The sequence below is a fragment of the Nelusetta ayraudi genome, unplaced genomic scaffold, assembly GCF_046127955.1.
Source record: "Nelusetta ayraudi isolate G7.1 ecotype Tasmania unplaced genomic scaffold, CSIRO-AGI_Nayr_v1 ptg000008l, whole genome shotgun sequence".
Classification (NCBI taxonomy): Eukaryota; Metazoa; Chordata; class Actinopteri; order Tetraodontiformes; family Monacanthidae; genus Nelusetta; species Nelusetta ayraudi.
Window position 1 is genome coordinate 782,395 of NW_027466058.1, and position 22,073 is coordinate 804,467.

At 42.7% G+C, this 22,073-nt stretch overlaps 2 protein-coding genes and 1 pseudogene across 5 annotated transcripts; 1 reads left to right on the top strand and 2 right to left on the bottom strand.

Annotated features, from left to right (window-relative positions):
• The first annotated feature begins 1,377 nt into the window (after positions 1 to 1,377).
• sfxn3 (sideroflexin 3) lies at positions 1,378 to 9,284 on the top strand. Of its 2 annotated transcripts, none has more exons than XM_076018499.1 (11): positions 1,378 to 1,476; positions 3,105 to 3,283; positions 3,595 to 3,765; positions 4,292 to 4,390; positions 4,545 to 4,620; positions 4,704 to 4,789; positions 4,895 to 5,022; positions 5,237 to 5,286; positions 5,478 to 5,527; positions 5,632 to 5,679; positions 5,787 to 9,284. In XM_076018499.1, exons 2-11 carry the CDS (start codon positions 3,120 to 3,122, stop codon positions 5,881 to 5,883), a joined length of 969 nt encoding a protein of 322 aa, XP_075874614.1. In that variant the 5' UTR covers positions 1,378 to 1,476; positions 3,105 to 3,119; the 3' UTR covers positions 5,884 to 9,284. The 2 variants fall into 2 exon arrangements, with proteins under 2 accessions (XP_075874614.1, XP_075874615.1); XM_076018500.1 differs by lacking the exon at positions 1,378 to 1,476 and adding an exon at positions 2,973 to 2,995.
• Positions 9,285 to 9,404: 120 nt separating this feature from the next.
• LOC142883547 (peroxiredoxin-like 2A) lies at positions 9,405 to 14,272 on the bottom strand. Of its 3 annotated transcripts, none has more exons than XM_076018504.1 (6): positions 14,169 to 14,272; positions 11,693 to 11,878; positions 11,279 to 11,370; positions 11,035 to 11,175; positions 10,307 to 10,471; positions 9,405 to 10,210 (listed from the first exon to the last, which is right to left on the bottom strand). In XM_076018504.1, the coding sequence occupies exons 2-6, from the start codon at positions 11,835 to 11,837 to the stop codon at positions 10,115 to 10,117; spliced, it is 639 nt and encodes a 212-aa protein (XP_075874619.1). In that variant the 5' UTR covers positions 11,838 to 11,878; positions 14,169 to 14,272; the 3' UTR covers positions 9,405 to 10,114. The 3 variants fall into 3 exon arrangements, with proteins under 3 accessions (XP_075874619.1, XP_075874618.1, XP_075874616.1); XM_076018503.1 differs by lacking the exon at positions 14,169 to 14,272 and adding an exon at positions 12,891 to 13,199; XM_076018501.1 differs by lacking the exon at positions 14,169 to 14,272 and adding an exon at positions 12,433 to 12,827.
• Positions 14,273 to 14,343: 71 nt separating this feature from the next.
• LOC142883549 (peroxiredoxin-like 2A) lies at positions 14,344 to 21,876 on the bottom strand (annotated as a pseudogene).
• Positions 21,877 to 22,073: the final 197 nt, after the last annotated feature.

Genomic DNA, 22,073 nt, shown 5'->3' on the forward strand with positions numbered 1-22,073 from the left:
TCTTCTTCTTCTTCTTCTTCTTCTTGGAACAGAATTGCATGGAACACTGATGATGATTAACATTGCAACAGAGTGTTAAACGTTTCCAAACGTTCACGTCGTATTCAACGACGTCTCCAACGTCTCACTGTTGCCGAGACGATGCTGCAAAGCTACTGCCGTGCGCGCTCCCGCGAGACGCAAGCAGGTTGTCGGCAGGCGTGCAGATCTCGGCATGACACCGGAGTATTAGCGCCATCTCATTTGTTCTCCAGGTGACTATATTTACTGCCTTGGGAGGCGTAATCCCCGCGCGTAATTCCCTGCAGCTGTGCATTATCATCATGATTAAGCAGTACACCGGTTCCATTCTCCTCTCAAGCAAACTTTACCGGAAGCCTTGATGTAAACGTATTAATCAAACCCTTATTTCGTGATTAGAAATGCAAAGGGTCGACTGGTTCTCTCTCTCTCTCTCTCTCTTTTTTTTTTTTTAGAAACTTTGAGATGGGTAAACTTCACCACCTGGTGGTCACTGCCGTTATGTCACTACAGTTGGAACTGGTGTATCGGGAATTGTCTGCCCAGCTCATAAAATAGATATTTGAGATTAAGCATGTTAAATCACCAATCTGGTGTTCAAGATGCAGGTATTTTCCTCCCAACCACTTATTAATCGGACAATCGGTCAATTGATCAATCGGTCAATCATTAATTGGTGGTTGAGTGTAACAGTCATTAACAGTTTTAGATTAGAAAACGGGAATGATTAATTACACTTTAAACTATGTTAAAATATACCGATTGCCCTGCTATGGAATAAGTTGATTAAATGTTAAAAATAAAATAGCTTTTACTGTTTATTGAATACATTGATACCATCAGAGAAAATGTACATACAAAAGGGTACGTTGCTGATGTCGTTATTTTTTGTTTCGAAATGACCGGTTCGGTTTCAACCGATAAGAAAAACAGCAGTATTAGCTGAAATCACATTGGATACCTCCTCATCGAGGGGGCACCCCACCCACATCATTTTACGACGAGGCGTTCAAATACGCCTGTGAAACTCGTTTATATGGTTTGTAAAGCAGAATTTAATTATTTTGTGATTTTTTTTTTCTTGCAAAAATATTAAACAGTGTTCAATAAAAACAAAACTGGTACAAAATGGTAAAATGTATCATTGTAGAAGCTAACTCAAAATGTGATGGTGCAATGCAACAGAGTGGAAGATAAGTGCAAATAGTATACATTTCATATCACCGCAACTTTATTATAACAGCATATTGCTCCGGTTGCATTTCATGTTGGGAATTACAAATGACATTGCATATAATAGATTTGCCTAAAATACCATAACATATTCCGACATAAACCTCAACGAAGTGATGTGTTTTACGACAGTTTTCCGAAACACCTGAAGGCAGCACTTGTCCAGCTGGTGGTGCCTGATAGTAGAGGTCATAACGATTCATTTTCGGGAGGAGAAAGCAGGTACGTCTCTTAAGCTGTCCGAATTTGCACCATTGACATGAACAAAATCGTGGCTTGTTTACACTTAAGATGCCTCCACATGTGACATTACAATAATGCTAAAACTGTCATGGTGGCTCATCTTATTTTCAGAAATATCTGGCTAGCTAGCTTGTTTATGTTCACATTCTGTTGCCGAGACAGCGTGTGAACGGTTTGACTTTTTAAAGCGACAGAGTATATATATATTATTTGTTCTTTACATACACAGGACTATTTATGTACGAGGCTTTCGATTCTACGTGAATGTGCGCTAGTTAAACATTTACCAGCCGGTTTGTCTGCTTTCGTTTTCATTTGCACTTGTGTTAGCATGTTAGCTGCAGTCTACATGCTACCGCGACCTGGATTTTGAGAGGCTGGTCCGTTTGCGTGCCACCTGATTGGCACGATCTGCTAACACACCGACTGTGTGGCGCAAAACAAGGATGAATCTGCTTTGGTCGTTTTAAAAGTGTCCATTTCCCTCCAGGCTGAAGTATATTAAAAGATTTCAAAACGAGTCAGAACTTCGAATCCAGCTATTGTACACCTCCTAACATTGCATTATCATTTATGTACTCAGTCGTTGGCCAATGCGTGTGGATACCACGACTGAGTTCATATACTCTTGAACTCAGTCGTTGGCCAATGCGTGTGGATACCACAGATTATAATGCGGGGCTGTTGCAGTAAAACGTGTAAGGCACGAATTCCAGCATGATGCAATTCTGAACGTTTGTTTCTTGTGAAAGCACGGGGGGCTGGAGCTGTCACCGCGCTGCGACGTCATTTATGGAATTTTTCATATACTCTTGAACATACAAAACAGGCGGTTTAAGTCACAGCAGCTGTGCCGCACTTTGACCAACTTCCTCAAGTAGAAATCGTGAAAACGGTCAAATCATCAGAATAAGTAAACGCAGTGATTCGGTGTGTGTTTCAAACGTCGCGAACCTCCGGTTCAAATGGGTGTTTTCTGAGAACAGGAAATGACACACAACAAGCACTACAAAATAAAATCCTACCATGCTATCGAGCATCTACCTTGCTTCTTGCAACCGCGTAGAAGGGGTTTGGAGTGAGATAGAGCATGGACACATTCGCCAAACCTGTTTCCCTAGTGGTCATTGTGGGTTGTTGCTGTTGTGCAGAAATGTTTGCTGTCCCGTGGTGGGGGAGGTGGCTTCACCTCTGTGAGGCTGCATGCTTCAGTGCTATTAATGGAGATGGAGGATTAACTGCGCCTTCATGGGCTTTCTCTTTATCAATGATAAAAGTCATTTCCCTACACATCCATGATTCAGCAATAACTACGTCATTTTCTTTTAAAAGGTTTCAGAAATGAACCCACCGTGTTAGATCAATTCTTTGCTTTTTTTTTTTTTTTTTTTTAGCTTTCTGCTTTTTTTAAATAAATTGAGTTTGTCATTTGGGAATATATTATTTACTGTTTGTAAATGTTTTACAACACATTTTTAAATGGAAAATATTTAAACAGGTGCTGCTTATTCGTTTCACCCACAATTAATCAGTGTAATTATCTTTCCTTCTATATCGGGAGTAATACCGTATTAATAACCACCATAATCTCATGTTTCTGCCCACAGTAAACTAAAGCAACCATGGCTGGAGAGTTGTCCACCAACATCAACATCAAGGAGCCTCGATGGGACCAGAGCACGTTCATGGGGCGTGCCCAGCACTTCTTCAAGATCACAGACCCCAGGACAGTTCTGCTGTCCTCCAAGACTCTGGACGATGCTCGGGACGTTGTGGAGAGCTACAGGTAGAGGATCAGAGGATTCGTAGGGTGTAGCCTGACCATCAATTATAATATTTTCTGTGTTTTTGGTGGAATGATGCATCGGGAGAAGTCAAAGAAAATGTTTTAGTGAAATTATGCCAGTTATACCTTTGCCCCTGTGTGAGAAATTAACAGATTCAAGCACTGCATAAATAAGAAAGTAAAAGTGAAAAGGCTCTCTGTTTACTTTATCTTGCAAACTTGCCTGTCAGTGCAATAAATAAACTCTGTCTGTGACGGCTCCCACTTTAGCCCATATGCAAACGGCAACAACTTGTTTTTATTTCTTTCAGAGCCGGGAATGTGAAGCCTGGCCTGACGGAGGATGAGCTGTGGAGGGCCAAGTACATCTACGACTCGGCCTTCCACCCCGACACAGGGGAGAAGATGTTTGTCATTGGCCGCATGTCTGCTCAGGTGCCAATGAACATGACAATCACAGGCTGCATGCTCACCTTCTACAGGTACAGCAGAGGTTTCAGTGGTGGTGACAGAGTTTCCATGTGGTTTCAAATGTCAAACCTTAATACAGTCCTGCACGAAAATAGATACATTAATCCTGGCGCGGAGTGAAAATCCTCTTAAAGAAGGAAAAAAAAATATTGCTTTCATCACGTGATGCTTAAAGTGACGCGGTCTAATTTTTCATCCTTAAATTGTTCGTTTCAAAAACACTTTTGGCTGTGATGCACAGTTTGGTTTAAAATCATGGTGAAGTTCTCCTTTTATTTTGTTTGTCCATGATTTACAGTCATTTTTTTTCCTCCAGTTAATTCATACAATACTGCTACTCTTATTTTATTATGAGCCCTGTGTGTCCAAATGTCCTAAAAAGGCAAAGTGTGGAAACCACATTTTTCCATGATATATCCCATGCAAAACCATAATGCAACTGTCGAAATTAATATATTTCTAAGAATCTTTATTTTCTTCAACCCTCTTTGCTTCCGAGACATTTTTAGGGTAAACAACCTGTTCTCTTGTTTGCAGGACGACTCCAGCGGTGGTGTTCTGGCAGTGGGTGAACCAGTCCTTCAACGCTGTCGTCAACTACACTAACCGCAGTGGGGATGCGCCCATGACTGTAAAGTAGGAAGGCGCTTTCATTTCATTTTCACTCTAGATCTTGTCATTCAAAATTCAAATCTAAAATATGTTATTTCAGTAACATTGTACTATTTAGTTCTTATTTCCAAAGTGAGTGTGAGGGTTGTGATTAATTATCATGTTCCTCTCTCTGCAGTCAGCTTGGCGCCGCCTACGTCAGCGCGACCACCGGGGCTGTGGTCACCGCTCTGGGACTCAAGTCTCTGGCGTCGGTAAGTCGTGCGGTTCTTGTGAACAAACTGACGAACTTGAAGTGGGTTTGATTGTGACGCCCGATCGCCTCCCACCTCTGCAGCGCCTCCCTCCGATCGTCAGCCGGTTCGTCCCGTTTGCTGCCGTCGCTGCTGCTAACTGCATCAACATCCCCTTCATGAGACAGAGGTGAGACGGAGCCACTTTCACAGCCTAATTCTTCTGTAAAAGAGAAGAACTCCTCTTCCTCCTTCTCCTTCGCCTCCTCCTCATGCATGTTTCTGTGTCGTTCAGGGAGCTGAAGTGCGGTATCCCCGTGACTGATGAGAATGGAAACAGGTTAGGAGAGTCTCCTAATGCAGCCAAGCAGGCCATCATGCAGGTGGTGGTGTCCAGGATCGGCATGGCAGTGCCAGCAATGGGTAAAGTTCACGCTGTCTTGACCTACATTTTTCTTCCTGCCACTACGTGGTAAATATATTGTGTCTGAAGTTAAATCATTTCTCAATTGGCCTTTGTTCAATATTGCAAATTAAAGCCATTAAACCAGCGTATGAACGTTTCCCTTTCTTTTTGTTCATGTAACAGGAAAACGTTGCCTGACATTAGTTGTGAATGTTTTCTGTCTGTGTGCAGCTATTCCACCGGTCATAATGGACGCCCTGGAGAAGAGAGCTTTCTTGAAGGTACGCGTACTTGTGCAAGTCGCGGCCTTGTGTGTGTTGAGCAAGTGGATTTCTGTGGGCGCGCCGTCGCTCCGTGAAGCCGAGATGGTCGTGTCACATTCCCCATGTTGAACAAACACTGTATTGCAGGAGCCTTAAGACACTTGCTGCCCGGTTGGCTGCAGTTCTGACTTGTGTGTGTATTTTTCCAGCGCTTCCCAATCATGAACGCTCCCATCCAAGTGGGACTCGTTGGCCTGTGGTATGTTATTTAGAAAAAATTCTCAAAAAAATGTTCTTTATTTAAAATGTTCTTTTCCTCTTCCAGTGTCTAAAACACCACTCTCTTCTCTTTCTTAATACCAGCCTGGTGTTTGCAACACCCCTGTGCTGCGCCCTCTTCCCACAAAAAAGGTACCATCACTCATTAGAGTTTATATGACATTAGATGTGTTCCATTTAACCAGTGATGACCTGTTTTATAACCACGTTCCATTTCTTTTTCAATTCTTTTTTTGCAGCTCCATGAGTGTTAGCGGGCTGGAGAAAGACCTGCAGGAGAGGATACGAGAGAGCAGCCCCCAGACCACCACCGTCTACTTTAACAAGGGCCTGTAGGAGCAGCGAGCACATCACGCACACACAACACAGACAGACACACATTTAAAAAACGAAACGCGGAGCCAAATTGAAGGGCAAAGCAAGTTTAATTATTGATGATATTTTAATCGAATGTCCGGCGATTTTATTTGTTAGTGTTGGAGTGTGCGGAGCTGCATCGGGTCTGGAGGGGAAACAAAGTGAAGGGAAAACGAGCAAACAGACAGTTTGAGGGGGAAATTTGATTGAGTTGTCTCTGCACATTGATGGTGCTTTTTAAAAGAGGAGATTTATATTTTTTGATCAGTCCATTTAAGTTGAAACTAGGTAAAAGATAATGGACAATTTGTGTTTTACTCGCCACTATTTCATTTTATGCAAATTTTAAATGGTTTGATCTTTGTTTTTTTCCCCCCATTTTCATATTTCCATATACTTGCCTCTGAATGTACTTTACTGTTGTTTTACCACATGGGTAGACCCTAGTTAGATCTTAGCTAGTTTGCGTCTTACTCTCATTGAAGTGTACTTACTCCCTGCATTCTAAACAACCAGGGAACGAGATGCAAGGTACACAGAATGCAAAGTATGGAAACGTGACCACAAAGCACAGCCGTATTCTACATCTATGAACAGTTATCGTTTTGACTTTAATGTAAAAAAAAAAAAAAAAAAAGTGTTCTGTTGTCATGGCGCTGGCGGCCTGTGTCACATTCAAGGCCCTTTTTCACGATTCAACATCTCATTCGCTATGGTGTCACTTTAGTCAGTTCTTTTGCAGGTGCTGCTGCTCGTTTGGTGACTGTCAGATTATTAGGCCCCGTTGGTTGTCTACATGTGGCTAAATAGTAATGTTGTAAAAGTCTGGGTCATTCGTGTGTGCACAACGCACAGTAGATGGACAATGATGTGTCGCTGCCGTCGTGGAAATGGTTTTGGTTATCATTGCGGCCAACCGTAGATTTCCAGAGCAAGTTCAGTTTTAATCTACAATCATAAAAGGGTAACAGGGTTCTCATGCGCAGCCGTGCGTCTGCCTTCTGCACAACCGTGTCGACAAGTTTGATCGATAACGGCGTCGTCCTCCATTCTTTCTAACAGTCCGGTTCCTTATCAGTTCCCTTATTGGTCACTGTAGCTTATCAATGTGGGCATAAAGTAAACCACGACATACCTGTATATTCAGTGTCGACAGCAGAGATTTCATTAATAGTCTCAGGACCGCTGAACACAACGTCGAAGCACTCTGCAGTTGTTTACTTCCTCCAGGAGAGGGCGCTGTGTGACTCTCCGACAGACGCGTTTCAATTGCTGACTCGTAAGTGAACAGAAAGGAGTTGGGGAGGACGCAATGCTAGAAAAATAAAAATGAAAAGACTGACAACATTAGAAATATACCGCACATGCTGCTTCGTGAGATCAAACCACATTTTTGGGCTGTTTCTGCCTTTTTTTTTGGCACGATTCCTTCCTCATCTCCTTTTGTTGTCAACCTCAGTGGCTTCCTCCCGCGAGAGCGTGACAGGTTCCCCCCCGGCAATGATAAGAAAATTGTTGAGAAATGGTGACGACGAATGGAGACAGTTGTAACTGGTTCTCCATCCCTATTCCAACATTGTGCAGACGGCCCCTGGTTGTTGTGGTTGTATTGTTCCAAACGAAGGTAGGCGGTGTTGCACGATGGAAGACGCTCAGGTACAGGAGGGTTGGTCACTGCGAGGCCCGTCTGTGGCTCTAAAAACTCAGAAGTCAACTTGAAATGAAATCAGTTTGTGTTCAGTTCATCTCAAAGCTCTTAACCACAACCGTTCCGTTTGCTTACTGGCACTGATGGCTCTGTGAGGAAATTGCTGCATTTATTCCAGTGTTGTCTGTTTTGATCGTGTGAGAACAAGTATATTTTTATCGGATGTAATTATAAATATAATAAATATATAAAACCTATATATGATGCACAATAGGTTGAGCACATGGGCGTGACTTGAGAACGACGTTAAAAAGGTGTGCGTGCCTCCAGTGGATTCACCAGGTGGCCCCCTGGTGGTCTGCATGGAAACACCGTCAGCGGCTGGTGTTTGGTGTCGCAGCGAGCACTTTGACTGCAGGCGCCGAGGAGTTGAGAGCGCAGCCTGGCGCCGTGCACAGTCATGGATCAACCAGCCAGATATAGCAAGTGTGATGTTTAGTGTGTGTGTTTGCTGCTTCTTCTCTAGGATTGTAAAAGCCATGCTAATTATGAATTCATATGCATTGTGTGGCTGTAGCACTCAATGCACAGAGTGAAGTTGTGCGACCGTTCATTCAGACAAAAGCTGTCTGTGATTGTGAAGCGTAGCTGCAGGTTTCTTTGTGTGTGTGTGTTGATCCAAAACTGAGGAATTTAGTTTCAAAATGCAGCGTAGATTGATTCCGGTAGACGGCATCGAAGATACAAAATATAGACGTTATATGCATCGTATAAAACTTGCTTTACATTTTGAAACTAAATTCTTCTTTTAACCCTTTGACCCTTGTTTTTTTTTTTTTTTTTTTTTTTTTTCAAACAACAGAATATTCCTCATCCAGCACTTTTGCTTTGCCCTGTTCTGTGCTAATGGATGTTGTACTGCTTTCCGTGCTTGACGTGTTTTCCTGCCGAGGGTTGAACTGCACTATATCGTAGATATATTTACCTTTTGCTGTGCTGCTGTAGCAACTAGTTTGATTTGTCTTGCGTTTTACAAAAAAGAGAGCCTTTAAGAATTGTTGAAGACTATATTTGGATGTTTTATCGCTTAAGCCAACTCACAAGAGCCGCTCCTCCCTTCCTCCTCTCCATTGTGCTACCTGATTGTAATTGCGGTGCAGAACTGGAGGTTTTTAATCATCGCTGACGAACACATGTAAACACTTTTCCAGCCTGCAGTTGCGTTGAATCACCACCCCACGCGTCGCTTACGACGGGTGTAGCCAAAGACGAGAGCGGAGCGACTCGTTCGGGGCTGAAGGGAGCAGTTTCTTCCATGTTTGAGCTTTATTAAATGGACCTTTCTGCACATGCCCAAACACTTTCTCACACTCCACAGCACTGCAGACTTTTCAAGAATGTTGCAAAGGATTGTCACCTACACACAGCTGAAAGGTAAAAGATTGAAAAAGCGACAAAAAAAAAAAAAAAAAAAAAAACACCTCCGTTAACTGAACTGGATTTATCAGTGTGTGAAGTCATGATACACAAACGTGCTTGTGTACGCCTGTAAAGAATGCACAAAGGCAAAATGATGCAGACAATCTGCCGTTTGAACACTCCATTGATGTATTGCACACACAGTCCTGTCATTACAATGTATTCTCCCACCAGTTTTGTATTGTGTTGAATATATTTTCTTGATGTGAAATGTATCAATCTCCAAGCAATAGAATAATACATGAAACACTCACTTCCTCCTGTGTCTTTATTGGGAAATTGCAAAACAGCTCCATCGTATGTTGGCGCAAAATATTGTGCAGCCGTTTCCTATAAACTACAGAACAAAGAATAAACGAGCGCGGAGACAAAGTGGTGATGAGGTCTTTATTTTCTGCAGCTGCTGTTCACAAACACAAGGGTGCACCTAATCAGACAGGTGTAAGCATCACCTCTGTCAGAGACTCAACCAAGCCTGAAACAAGGCAGCGAGTGTCGGCCCCGCAGTGTGTTCGAGCATCAGACCCGCTCCTCTGCAAGTTGAGTTTAGAGTCAAGTCATCATTAATCACACGTACGGGATCGAGCACCCTCATCTGCCACGTTGGAGGCTGAATTGTGTCAGAGCAGGGTGGACAGAAAACAGAACATTTCTAAGAAAAATAAAGAAGAAGCAGAAAAATGCACCGCTAACAGATTCAACAAAATAAATGATCAGCAGATTGACATTTCTGTTTTTTCTTTAAAAAAAAAAAGAAGAAGAAACATTTCAAGTTATTTCAGTTGTTAGACCTGAATGAAAATGCTGCACTCAAGTCTTATTTTACTGTGATTATAATACCCGTCTTTAAAAAAAACAAACAGCTTTAGTCTGCTGAGGTTGGACAATCCATACAATCCAAACTATTGCCTTTGTATGGTTTCACAGCAGTGGTCGTGCAAAACACACAAAAATGTGGTTTTAAAGTAAAAACCTTCAATCATAGTGTGATAAATTAAATTCTTTAAGCCTAATTGTAATCTAAATGTGTTGAATCTATCCCCATGCAATTACACACTACCTATTTAAAAAAAAAAATAAAATTTAATTCCCTTGCACAATTTTCTTAACAGCCTGTAAAACATCTGCAGTGTCCACCTTGTTTCCAAACTCCTTCTCATGGTGTTCCAGCAGAATCCCCTGCAAACACAACCAGGCGTTTAAAATAAAAATAATCACAGGTGTGCAAAAGCTGCGAGTGAAGTTGGAAGTGCGAGTCGATCAGAGCTGCTCTACCTGATCTCCTGGTCCGATGACAAACACTCCCCCCAGGATGAAGCCCTCGCCGTTCATGTTACCCTGGTGACCGGACCTCCAGGCCCGTATAAAGTTCTGCCACACTCCCAGACGGATGAAGGCCATAGCCCCCATCTTCCTCTCAAGCGGGCCGTAGAAGTGTTTCTGCAACAGCAAGGCAGCAAGTTTTTTTTTTTTTATTATCATTATAAAACAATATTTAATTGCTAATACCTGGGGATGTGAGCATAGAACCACTGCAAAACAGGTGGTCAGGCATGAAGAACTTCTATTTAAACATTATTGCTGTTATATATATCACTGGCAATGAATGTGATGTCATACTGGCACGTATTATTATTTAGATATGACAAATACTATATACTTTATTTGGCTCTATTAAATAGTTTTCTCTTATTTTACTTCACATCCTTGATTTATTTGTTGGTATATTTGAGTATATTAAGTATTTCATTGTAAATTTTATTCTGATGTGTTTTAATTTTTTTAATCTTTTCTTTTATGTAAAGTGTCTTTGAGGACTTCAAAAAGCGCTCTATAAATAAAATATATTAATAAACAAACACTGCTGTGAAATTGAGTTAAAATGTGCAGTTTGTTTGAATACGTAACGTATTAAAACTGTATTTTAGTTAAAATTAAGCAGATTTTAACAGTGATTTCTTTTTCTCTCCCTGTATGAGTTGTTTTATGAAATGTGGTTTCACCTCTCCGTCAATGTAAATGTCCCCGGCGAAGTGCGGTCGGAAGTCCTCGATCTCTGTGCCGATGTTTTCCTTCACCACGGCGACCAGAGGGACCCCGAGCTCTTCCAGCTGGGGCTTCAGAGAGGACAGCTCGGAAGCCTCCTGCCAGGAAGAGCGGAGTGAATGACGCGAGTCATAGCGGGCGAGATCACAAAGACGCAGCGCTTCAGTTTCGGTGTGGTGGGAATATCGCTCTCTGCTTTACCTCTCTGCACAAAAATCATCCAGGCCGCCGCACCGCCATGATCACAGCCCCGTTCGTCTCCCACAGGCTGTTCGCTTTGATGACCACGTTTTCTAGGGGCAACAACAAGAGGAACCGTCGTTAAACAAGGCTCTTTTTTTTTTTTTTAAACCTGATACAAACAAGGATCCAAGGTCACGTGGCTCATCTGCTGTATATGTTGTGCAAGGATAAGAATAGAAGGAGAATGCGGCAGCCCCGCCGTCAGCCCTTCGCAGCAATCTAATCTGCATTACCAGCAGATTTAAAGCAAGCAGCTTAAACTCCACACAAATAAGTATATTATCCGTGGGTTCAATTCACGCAAATGGAGCAGCCCAGTCAGGAAAAGCCCCCCTGACTGCTTCTTCTGTCTGAGCGAGGAAGGCCGCCCACCGTCCGTGCTGGAGCGCAGGTCAGTCTCTGCCAGGTACTCCAGCGAAGCGCTGCCAGCTTTGGGCAGACACAGATCAGTGTTGGCCAGGAAGAGCCCGGCTAACGCAGCGCCGATGGCGCCGAGACCCAACGACCACATCCCCATCCCGAACAGCTCTCCCTCCAGGCCGGACCCAGACGACGACACTGCAGGGCGAAAAGGAGAAAGGAAGGGGGAGGAGAAATGAAATCACCCAGCAAATAGCTCACGACATGAGATAGGATTTTTTTTTTAACATCATACTGAGGCTGCAACATGATGTGAGGGTTAAAGTAGATTCAGTATTTTTCATCATAAAAAGCTCAACTGTTTAAAGATATGCAGATGAACATCAAAACCAGCAAATGTTCAAAGTTAAAAGACAACGTCAGGGGCATTTTGTTGTCCAAATTATTGAAATGACGATGGAATCATTAATATTCTCAGCCTAGTGACTGGTTATGATAAAAATCAATCAAAAAGACAAACACTACTCTCTGAGACTGCCTGGACGTCACAATACTCATTCGTACTTGCTTACTTACTTCATGCAGTTAAATCATTAATCATGTTTAATGATTAACATTGTATCAGTTTTGGAGAAATGTTTTAAATTATTCCAACACAGAGTCGGTGGCGGCAAAAGCACAGTTCCCAGCTCAGTGTTAGAATTCCTCTGACGCAGCTCAAGACTTTGTAGGCAGTCATGCAGGTTTCTTGCCTGAAGTGGCCTTGTGTGGGTCGGGACCTGCTTTGGCTTCACTTTGGTGAAACAGAGCGGTCTGGGTTCGTAAAACGTGGAGCCTGGTCGCGGCGGTGCGCTGGCTGCTCACGGTGCTGCGGCTTAGGGAGAGAGCACAGCAGCGCTGGGACAGTGTCCACCTCGACGCTGGCCGACACCTGGACAGAGCCGCCAGCATCGGGGCGGAGAGACTCTGACCGCAAAAACAGTCAAAAGTCTCACTGAAACAAAGAAACAACACGTCTTTCCATGTGACTGGTCGTCTTTAGGGATAATGTCTTTACTGGGAAGGGCTTCCTCTCCGCAAGACTCATAAACAACAACATGCTAATAACAGGCTTCCGATGGGATTTAGAGAGCAACAAAAAATTATTTCCGCAAAATTAAACCCATCTCAAGTCAGTGATAATAAGATGTGAGAAGACTTTGGCACTAACTTGTATCCCAGGAGGAAAAAACTCCAAAGATCTAGTCCATCTGGTTTCAATCAGCTCAACTCCTCAATGTATTTCTGTTCTCAAGACGTTAGAACAAACACGAAGGGCAAAGGGGCTGGGAAAGAATGATAACCGCGGGAGCCAATCAGCACCGTGGTCTCAGGGCGAGGAACAGACGCTATGATTCGAGCTGCCAACCGTGACGTGATGTTGCCCAGTGCTGCGTCAACTGCGCATCCTCCAAACTGACAGTTTATCAGTGAGATTGGGACAGAGGCTAAACTGTAGCAGGTAGAGAGTGAGTAATGTCCCTTTAATATAAATCACATATTGTGATCCAAGTTTGTTTCGGAGCACCATGAAAAACTGGATGGATAATTGAAATCCAACTTACAGCTCTGTCAGTTCTTCTTCAGACGCCTCAACGTTACTTTTGCACGCAGTCAAGCCTTCTCAGTTTTCACTAGTCTTTATCAAGTCTACCCTAGTTAGGTTCGGTTTCCTTTCAACTCAACCTTATAAACACTAGTTTAGAACTGCCTTTAATCCTCTTTTAATGTACTATGTTTCGCCTTTTGTGGTCTGTCCTTTTAACTTCCTAATAATAAAGATAAGTTGCTTACAGTATGAATTTACTTATTTTTGATTTAACACGCAGGCCAATATTTCTGTGACTACTTGATCAAAGCAAGAGCTAATGTTTTTATTTGTGGAGGAAAAGGCCATTTTGTTTGATTATTTCGTCACTGTGGCCTAGCATGGTGTCAAGGGTCAGACTTGTGCTCATTATCCATTAGCGAAGCTATTCGTTTCAGTCCTGCAATTCAATACGAACAGTTTTGTCATTTATTTAAACTGTTTAATAAGCGTCAAGTCTCAAGTGCTTTAGTTCACCCAGTGACATGACCTTAGACCCAAATAACCTCCTTATTGACCGGTAAAAGCAAGGCGATAAGATGACCTTGTTGCTATCAGCGTCTATTGCGATCATAACACAAATGATCAAATTCAGATACAACACAGAAAACATGTTTGCGATAATGTGCGAGTTTCTTGGTTACTCGCTTATGTAATGAGAACATCAATGCAAACGCGAACACCAGGTGCCCCAGCCAGCCACGGCAGCGTTCATCGTCAAGTTAGCCATTAGCACGACTGTTACTTCCCTTAAAAATATGCCCTTCGAACTGTATGATGTCAAAAACACGCTCAGAATCATATTATAGTGATTTGAGAAAGAAAAAATGCGAGTTGGATTTAGGATATTCGTTCACTCACCGGAGTTTGCGACGCGACAAGCAGCAGCACCACCTCTGTTTTGTAAATAGATCTCCGCAGGCGTAATAAACGATCCAGGAAGCAGGGCAACTAATCGAACAAGATCGACAACACCTGGCTGGCTTGGGATGTTGGCAGCGCAGCAGACAGAGAGACAAGACAAACGAGGCGGGCATTTAAACGGGAAAGAATGCTTTATGCAACCACAACCAGTTTATTTGTCGTCACCATTACAATCGTGTCTTCTTTTTTTTTTTTTTCCACTTCAACGGTCGGGTCCCCGCTAGCTTATGCCAACTCTGTCTTGTGTTAGTGTGCTGTGTTTACGTGCCAGTGTCAGAGCCGTTCCCTCGGCAGAGTTTAGGAACAGGCCTTCATTAAAGCACACAACCACCAAGCACACAACCAAGACGAGAATTGCAATAAACGGTGAAATTTGTGCACATTGTAAGCCCGAGTTTGTGCCACTTTATCAGGAGGTAGGCTTTAAAAGGACAAAGAAAGCACATGCAATGTGATTTGCATCTTGACATGAGACTTTGCGTTGCATAATGCTTTCTAAACATACATTCATTTCACATTAAAGGCCTATCTTGCGGCATTGTCCTGCATTTTCCGTGCTGTTTTGATTACAGCCAGCATATTAACTTTATCTCCAAACTCCATTTCGCGATGCTCCAGTAGAATACCCTGAAATTAGGAAAAAATAATAATAAACGTTTGAAATATTTTTAAAACATTACCAAATTAGCATGTTACAAGTATATTTGATCACACAGTGCAAGAGCCTACCTGATCTCCAGGTCCGATGACGAAAACCCCACCCAGAACAAGTCCTTCACCCCTGAGATTTCCCCCGAAGCCCCTCCTGTAGGCCCGCCAGAGGTTCCTCCACACACCAATACGCAGGAACATGGAGAGAAACATCCACCTCTCTTGGGGGCCATAGAAATTTCTCTGCAGGAAGAAGAAATTATCAAGAATTTGCTTTACTTTTATCCCTATGAATGGGATGTTTTTATTGGAGAAGGGGAGGGACAGACCTTCTGATCCAGGTACACCTTCCCAGAGAAGAACTTTTTGAAAGAGTCCAACTCCTTGCCGAGGTTTTCTTTCACCACAGCAAACAGAGGGACCTCAATGTCCTGCAGCTGGGACTTCAGAGAGGAAAGCTCAGCAGCCTCCTGATGGCAGAAGAGTCAGATAACCTCAGCAAAAACTACTAAACTAACTCTTTTCCTATGTGTACATTTGTCATTTGTCATCGCCCACCTCTCTGCACAATAATCATCCAGGTCGCCGTACAACCATGACCACAGCACCAGTCTTCTCCCACAGAGTTTTTGCTTTGTGCTTCTCATGGACTGAAAGAGAGAGATATAGTTAGATGTGAATGAATATGACATGGTTGGAAGTGAACAATCCCCCAGTTTTGACTCACCGCCTCCAGTCGTCTTCAGCTCCGTGTTCTCCAGCACTTCCAGGTTGGCCCATGTTGGTTTAGTCTGGAACCAGTCTGTGAACGAGCTGATGAGCTCTGCAACAAACAGGCCCACAGCCTTCAGGGCTGTAGTCACAGTCACCATGACTGTGTAGGCCTTTGACACAGACGACCTGCTGGGAAGACACATGACGTGTCAAGGGACTTAAAAAGAAAAAATGCCTTTAACCTTGATACTATTGTAATAACTTAAGTTCAATGTAGCATGACTAATGTGACACAATAATAGTTGTAGCAGACACAGCACTCTTACAATTATCATCAGTTTGCTTTGTCAGGTCCCCAATGCCTAAAAGGAATTTTTAGTACTTAGTTGTCAAAAAAAACTAAAAATACACCTGAATGAAAATATATCAATATATGCATTCAGACTAAAACATATAAATTCATAGTTACTATTGAAAAAAAATCCCGTTAGATTAAACGGAGCACATTTGACTTAGTTCATCAAAAAATATAGAAGGTGGTACTCACCAGTCTGTTGCTTGCTGCTTTAGTGGAGAAATGTGCTGTTTTTCAGCAGCTCCTTAAGCCTCTTCACTTCAGATCAGATCAGTCCAATCACGGCGGTCGCCTTGCTTATGTGAGCACAACGAGGCAGGAATTCTTCAAAGCCTAATGTGGAACAAAGCTTACATTGAGTGGAACCCTCAGTACCAGGTTCAGCATGGTGCAGGCTGGGGGCTCCCGTCAAAGAGCAGCACTGTCTCAGTAACGAGCCAATTTAGTGCATTTCATCGGCCTTGTTTGTGATGTTAACGTAACACAATTTAGTCTACAGTGTCACGTCTCAGAATAATATTCTATTCAATGTATTGGTTCTAATTATGATATCTTCTGTTCAGTGCAGCAGCAGTTGTAGGAGTAGCTCTGCCACTCGCACCCTTCTACTGATGGCTCGTGCAAGACTGCCCCCTGCAGCAGGTGGCTGATACTACTGAGCAAATGGCATAAAATATTACTGACATTCAATCTGAGTGGTTGTAAAGGTGCAGTTGCAGCCCTCTGTGACATCACTTTCCTTTCATTAATTTCTGGCTCTGCCTGTTTAACAGACAGTTTCTGGAAAGAGGAGCAAACAAAAGAAGGACAAAACATTTTGTCTTTTCCGGGGAGTTTACTGACAGACTAGTGACACAGACTGTTCATGAGGAAAAATTGGTACGGTAAATTTTGTAGATTATAGAATGTTCAAAACAGCCCTAAATTAATTTTTCTAATGAGTTTTTTAGTTAACAAAAAAATAAATAAATCTGTTGTTAAAGGTCCAGTGTGTAAAATCTGGCATGATTGATGGTTTTTGTAGTGGTAAAAGCTTAACATACTGCCCATAAATACATTAATAAAAGTATATTCTCGCTGTACAATAAAAATTAATTTGGTTTTCCTATTCTTACAATGGTTATTATATATATTAGAATATACATTGAGCAATAAGGGTCTTGCCCCTAGTTAGCTGCCATCTTGTGCCACCGTTTTTAAGGAAGCCTGTCTGACAGTGGCCTAAATACGAAACGTGCTGTCAGGCGGGCTTCCTCAGAACTTTTTACACACTGGACCTTTAATTGTAAATCACGGACAGCTTCACCTCAGTCTTGAAAGATGAAGCACCTTAACATTCGATTTTTTTAAGGATTAATGTGCTTTATATAATTTCATCTTTATGCTCCATTTTGCCACAAGTAGTAGCTGTGATTGCTGCTGTACAAAAGGGACCACTGATAAAAAAATTAAAAAAAAAAAAAAACCCGCTATGCTGCCCTGCAGGGCTTCTCCCAGGTGCACATGTGCAAGCGTGTGTGTGCAGGTGTGTTTGTCTGCCCGTGTGTTTTCATGCATGTTTTGGATAAACTCCTACACTTGTACACACAGGTATTACTGCATGACACAGGTATTACTGCATTACACAGGTATTACTGACAGATAATCAGCGAGTGCCGTTGCTACGGCGTAACGTGTGATAAAAGCGCATCGCTTCTGTGGTGTTGTTGCTATATTTCACCCAGGGGTGGCAGCTCTGTAGTGGAATGTGCTGAGGGGTCTAACATGGGCGGGAATAGACATGAGATAGGATGACACCCGGGAAGCCCAGCTGCTGTGCTCCCTCTGGCTGGTCAGCTCAGCAGTGTGCTTGTGTCCTGGTCTACAGTAGGGCTCGTTTTGTTGCTGGAAGCCATTAAAATTTCATAATAGATTTTTTAAAAGGATACTTTGCCTCTTTTCATATGTGAAATGTTATTTGCATTGATCTTTTTAGTCATCAGATAATCAAGTGTTTTTTTTTTTTTTTTATTATTTTATTGTTTTTTTTCACCATAAAGTAGGACCTAATTACAAGGTTCAAGTGAGGACTGGGCTATTTAGTTTTTGTGTAACTGTTATGGACTTCACACACACTCTCACACACTCACACATAAAGATATACAGTGTACACACATACAGAACCGTGCTCTTCAGGGGAGTGTGCAGGGCCAGCAGCCAATCACGTCTGGAGGTTTGCACCCCACCTCCCGCTGAGTGTTTCGGCTGACGGTCATTGGTTCACGTGGCTCATTGTTATCGCGTGCGCAAGGCCAATCCGAGAACAAAGTGGGAAGTATGTAAGCAATACTGCACTGCTACAGTGAATGTCTGGATGTGTTTCAGCCCACGCTTGACTGCTTTATTGTTTTGATTGATTTCATTTCATAGTGCGTAAATGATTACATCTTAATATTAATAAAACTGTAGTAATAAATGATAAAAGCAACACACCTGGTTTGCAGACATATGAAAATGCAAAACTCCTGGATGAGATTTAAGTAGATTCTTGTTACAATATGGTAGCTTAATATTTCAGAATGAGAAGTTTGTTATTTACTATATTTAAAGCGCTGGTTGATTTTTGCCACTTTTTAATTCCTTATATAACAAAGTTGTGCATCGCAATCTGCCCACGGTCATACAACTGGGCAATAAATGTCCACTGCTGGCCGGATCCAACACATTCTGTGTGCAATCCAGATGGAACTGGCTGGCCACTGGACGAGCTCAGAGTGCAGAGGGACCGCATCAGAGGCAAACTGCTCGTCCTTGAACCAGGGAAAGACAAACAGGTGTTAACAGTCCCTCAGGAGGCCACGGTGCCTTTATCTCAGCCTGCGCCATCAGGTTCTAGCCTGAAAGACTCTCAAAATCAGAGGTGGGCCCAAAAAACCCTGACCTTTAAATTGAAGCTTGTATAGGGAGTACGTATCACACACATCCCGAGTAGCCAATCGGACAAAGGGAGGAGATGCTGTCGTCACACCGCACTGTTTTTACGGTTGTTTGCGTTCAGAGCGAGTTTATGTAATGTGCAATATTGACGGTATTTCATCGATAACATTATGAAAAGTGAGCAAATAAATTCTATGTGCAGTTCAAGGTGGCATTCAAGTCGTGCAGAGATTGGAGATTTGAAACAAGCTAAAAACTGGGAGGCTGCAAGCACTTCTTCTCCCCGGTCGACATTAGTGGGCGAACAGCTCTGTGGACTTTAAACTTTATTCAGAGCATGGTTCTGCCACAGGTTTCATAATACAGGACTGTTCAGACAGGCCTTTTAGACTCTACGCTGCAATAAGGCTGCAATAGGGCTGCGATAACCATGGTATCATCATGTTTTGAAGGGGAAAAAACAAACATAATACAAAAGTGAACTGGTTATTGTCTAATATGGCAAGTCTGTCAGTGTGATCATAAATCAAGTACAAATTCAAGCAATCCTTGAAGCTAATGCTGTTGTGAATTTTTTTCATGTTTTTATACGCTGGCTGATACAATACTTTAGTTCGGAAGTAGTTTTGGTGAGTGGTGCTAATAAGTGCAGTGAAACATTTTTCACGGCACAATAATTGTTTTAGGCTCTTTCTGAACCTCATATACGCGATATCTCGGTTAATTAAAATTACAAGAAGCACCTAATGTATCATAATGGTGTTTCAGAGAATATCAATATGTGGTATCTCCTTGGAAATGTGCTGTCATCCACTCATTAAATAAACGTTTGATCATTTTTACAGAACCAAAAAAAAAAATTTCCGACCATTTTAATAGGTCAGATAAATAATAATAATCAACAGTGTTTTTTAAGGGAACATGGCCTAATAAAGAACAAAAGTGGGGTAAAGTCGATGTTGCTCTAGTTGTAAGGAAGTCCTTTCTTGTTGATTAGCTTGCTTTGTTTTCCCTGATAGTCTGTTGTCAGATTACATGACAACCAGCTCAGTGTTTTTCTCAAGGCAGGCCGCACTGTGTTTTAAGTCTAAAGCATGTTTTTTTCTGTGCTGGGAAAAGAAGGAGAAATCAAGTCACAATTTAAATATCTCCAAGGCCATGTTAACTAAATGGATTGTGTATTAATTTGAATTAAGTTGTAAAATTAATAATGGGACTAGTCGCCAGCACCTATTCTTCTTGCTCGTGTTTCCTGCTGACACGGTATCATCGTGACGATAGCCGTTATCTGTCAACGGAACCAGAACAGTCTTGTTGAAGTTGACTGGTCAGTCATTAACACATGTGTGGAGGCACAGCGCGCACCGAACTAAGGCAGAAGTCAGTTTTACCTGTTTCCAGATAGGGTTCACGTGTGCAAGTTTGTGTGCGTCGCGTGTTTAAACCAGGGGAGTCTCGTTCTGGTGCTCCCGCTCTTTGTGGCGCCGGCCAGGACGTTCGTGTCTGCTCCAGTTTGGGGGCATTTAACTTTATGACCTCTGAACCCTGGCTGGCTGAGCTCAGACACCAGCTGTGGCCCTCAGATGTGAGCAGATTTAGCAACCAATGTGTAAACCAACAAGCTTTTGTTTTCTTTCCAGGTAAGGAAAGGTGCTAAGTGGTTGTAAAACAACAGGATTCCTTCGTGCTGGGATAAAAGTGAATAGTTTTTCCCTTAACCAGGCTGTGGTTCAAGCTATGACCACTTTCCACTGCTATCTATGGCCCTTAAATTAAGCAAAATTCACTTTACCAGTGTTTAATGATCGACTGTGTGTCTATGTCCTGTCGGTGACAATTCCCCCCTTTGCTTCTTTGCTTGCTCCTTTCATAGAGGGCGTTTTCAAATGTGCAGATCGGGATTCAGCTGTTTATGATGTCACAAAGGGCACTGATGCCACTCACGGGTTAGTGACAACACCCCCCTAGCCAGGTGGGCGTTCTGCAGACCACTGCATTGGCACTTTGCTTTTTTCCTCTTCCGAACACGTGGGTGGTGCAACAAAGCGCCGCTGTTAGCGTGACGCGAAAACAAAACAACACGCGAGGCTGCACATATAATGTTCTTATATACATTTGGACCATTCTACGGTTTTACAACTGTACAGAGAAATGCACGTGCATTGTGAACGCCGGCAGGGTGTTTGTTGTCCACTGACCTGCACCGGCGACCACATGTAAAAACAATGCGTTACCTGAAAGATAACTGAGGCACACGTCCTTTCATCATCTCTCAGGAAATGGGTCACTTCTTTTCTGTACCTGCATGTGGGTGATACAAAGCATTGAGACAACAGGTCACTGTAATTCTAAACACTGGCAGTGATGGACTGTAGCTGTGCTGTGTAGTCGGCCCTCTACTTGCTGCCACAGCTCTGTTTTAATGGGAAATGTAGTTATTTAATTCCTCAATATTTCTTTGACCAGCAGGTGCTTGAGGATCCACTGTGACTGTGGCCCCTCAAGAAATTATCAAAATAAAATATTTACTATCAGTATTGAAAGTGTTGCATAACATGACTATAAATATGCCACGTAAAGGAGGCCCACCCTTTAGAATGTGTACAAAGTTTATGAAAAGCAAGTCATCAGTGATAACAGGTGTAATTATTTACTGTCACAAGTTAATATTCTAAAATTACTGTTATTCAAGAGTGATTAAGAAATCTTTATTATTATGTTATTAAGTTTTGTTAACCGCAGCTTTCATGTCTGTCATTGTTGTTTTAAATATCAATGAGACCTACATAGATTGCCAACACATCATCACTGCTACCTGGACTGACAGTAGTTTGAGTTCACACTTACTTTCACCCTGCGTGAAAACGTTTTTCTCTGTCTCCAATCAGCCTCCAGGACGGCTCCCGCACGTTCTCCCATTCGCGGGGGCCGCGGTGCCCCCGTTCCCACTCCCATGCATCATGCTGCGCACAAGGAGGCGAGCTGTCGGAACAGGGGCGACGACTGTAAACAAACTCGAGCATCGTAATGCACACAAAGGGTTAACTGGCTCAAATACCCTCCCATCATCAACTCCCCCCTCAGATGGACTGTCCCAGGGATTCACATGACGCGCGCGTGTGTGTGTGTGTGTGCGTGTGCATGTGTGTGCGTGCGTGCATGTGTGGGTGTGTGTGTGTGTAGTCCTGGCCGTATATATTGGGCCA

What these genes read in the sequence shown, in the direction of transcription:
- sfxn3 (XM_076018499.1), top strand. Translation starts at nt 3,120, where the DNA reads ATGGCTGGAGAGTTGTCCACCAACATCAACATCAAGGAGCCTCGATGG. An exon ending in ATCCCCTTCATGAGACAGAG is followed by an intron (nt 4,790 to 4,894) that starts GTGAGACGGAGC and finishes TGTGTCGTTCAG; the next exon opens with GGAGCTGAAGTGCGGTATCC. An exon ending in AGAAGAGAGCTTTCTTGAAG is followed by an intron (nt 5,287 to 5,477) that starts GTACGCGTACTT and finishes GTATTTTTCCAG; the next exon opens with CGCTTCCCAATCATGAACGC.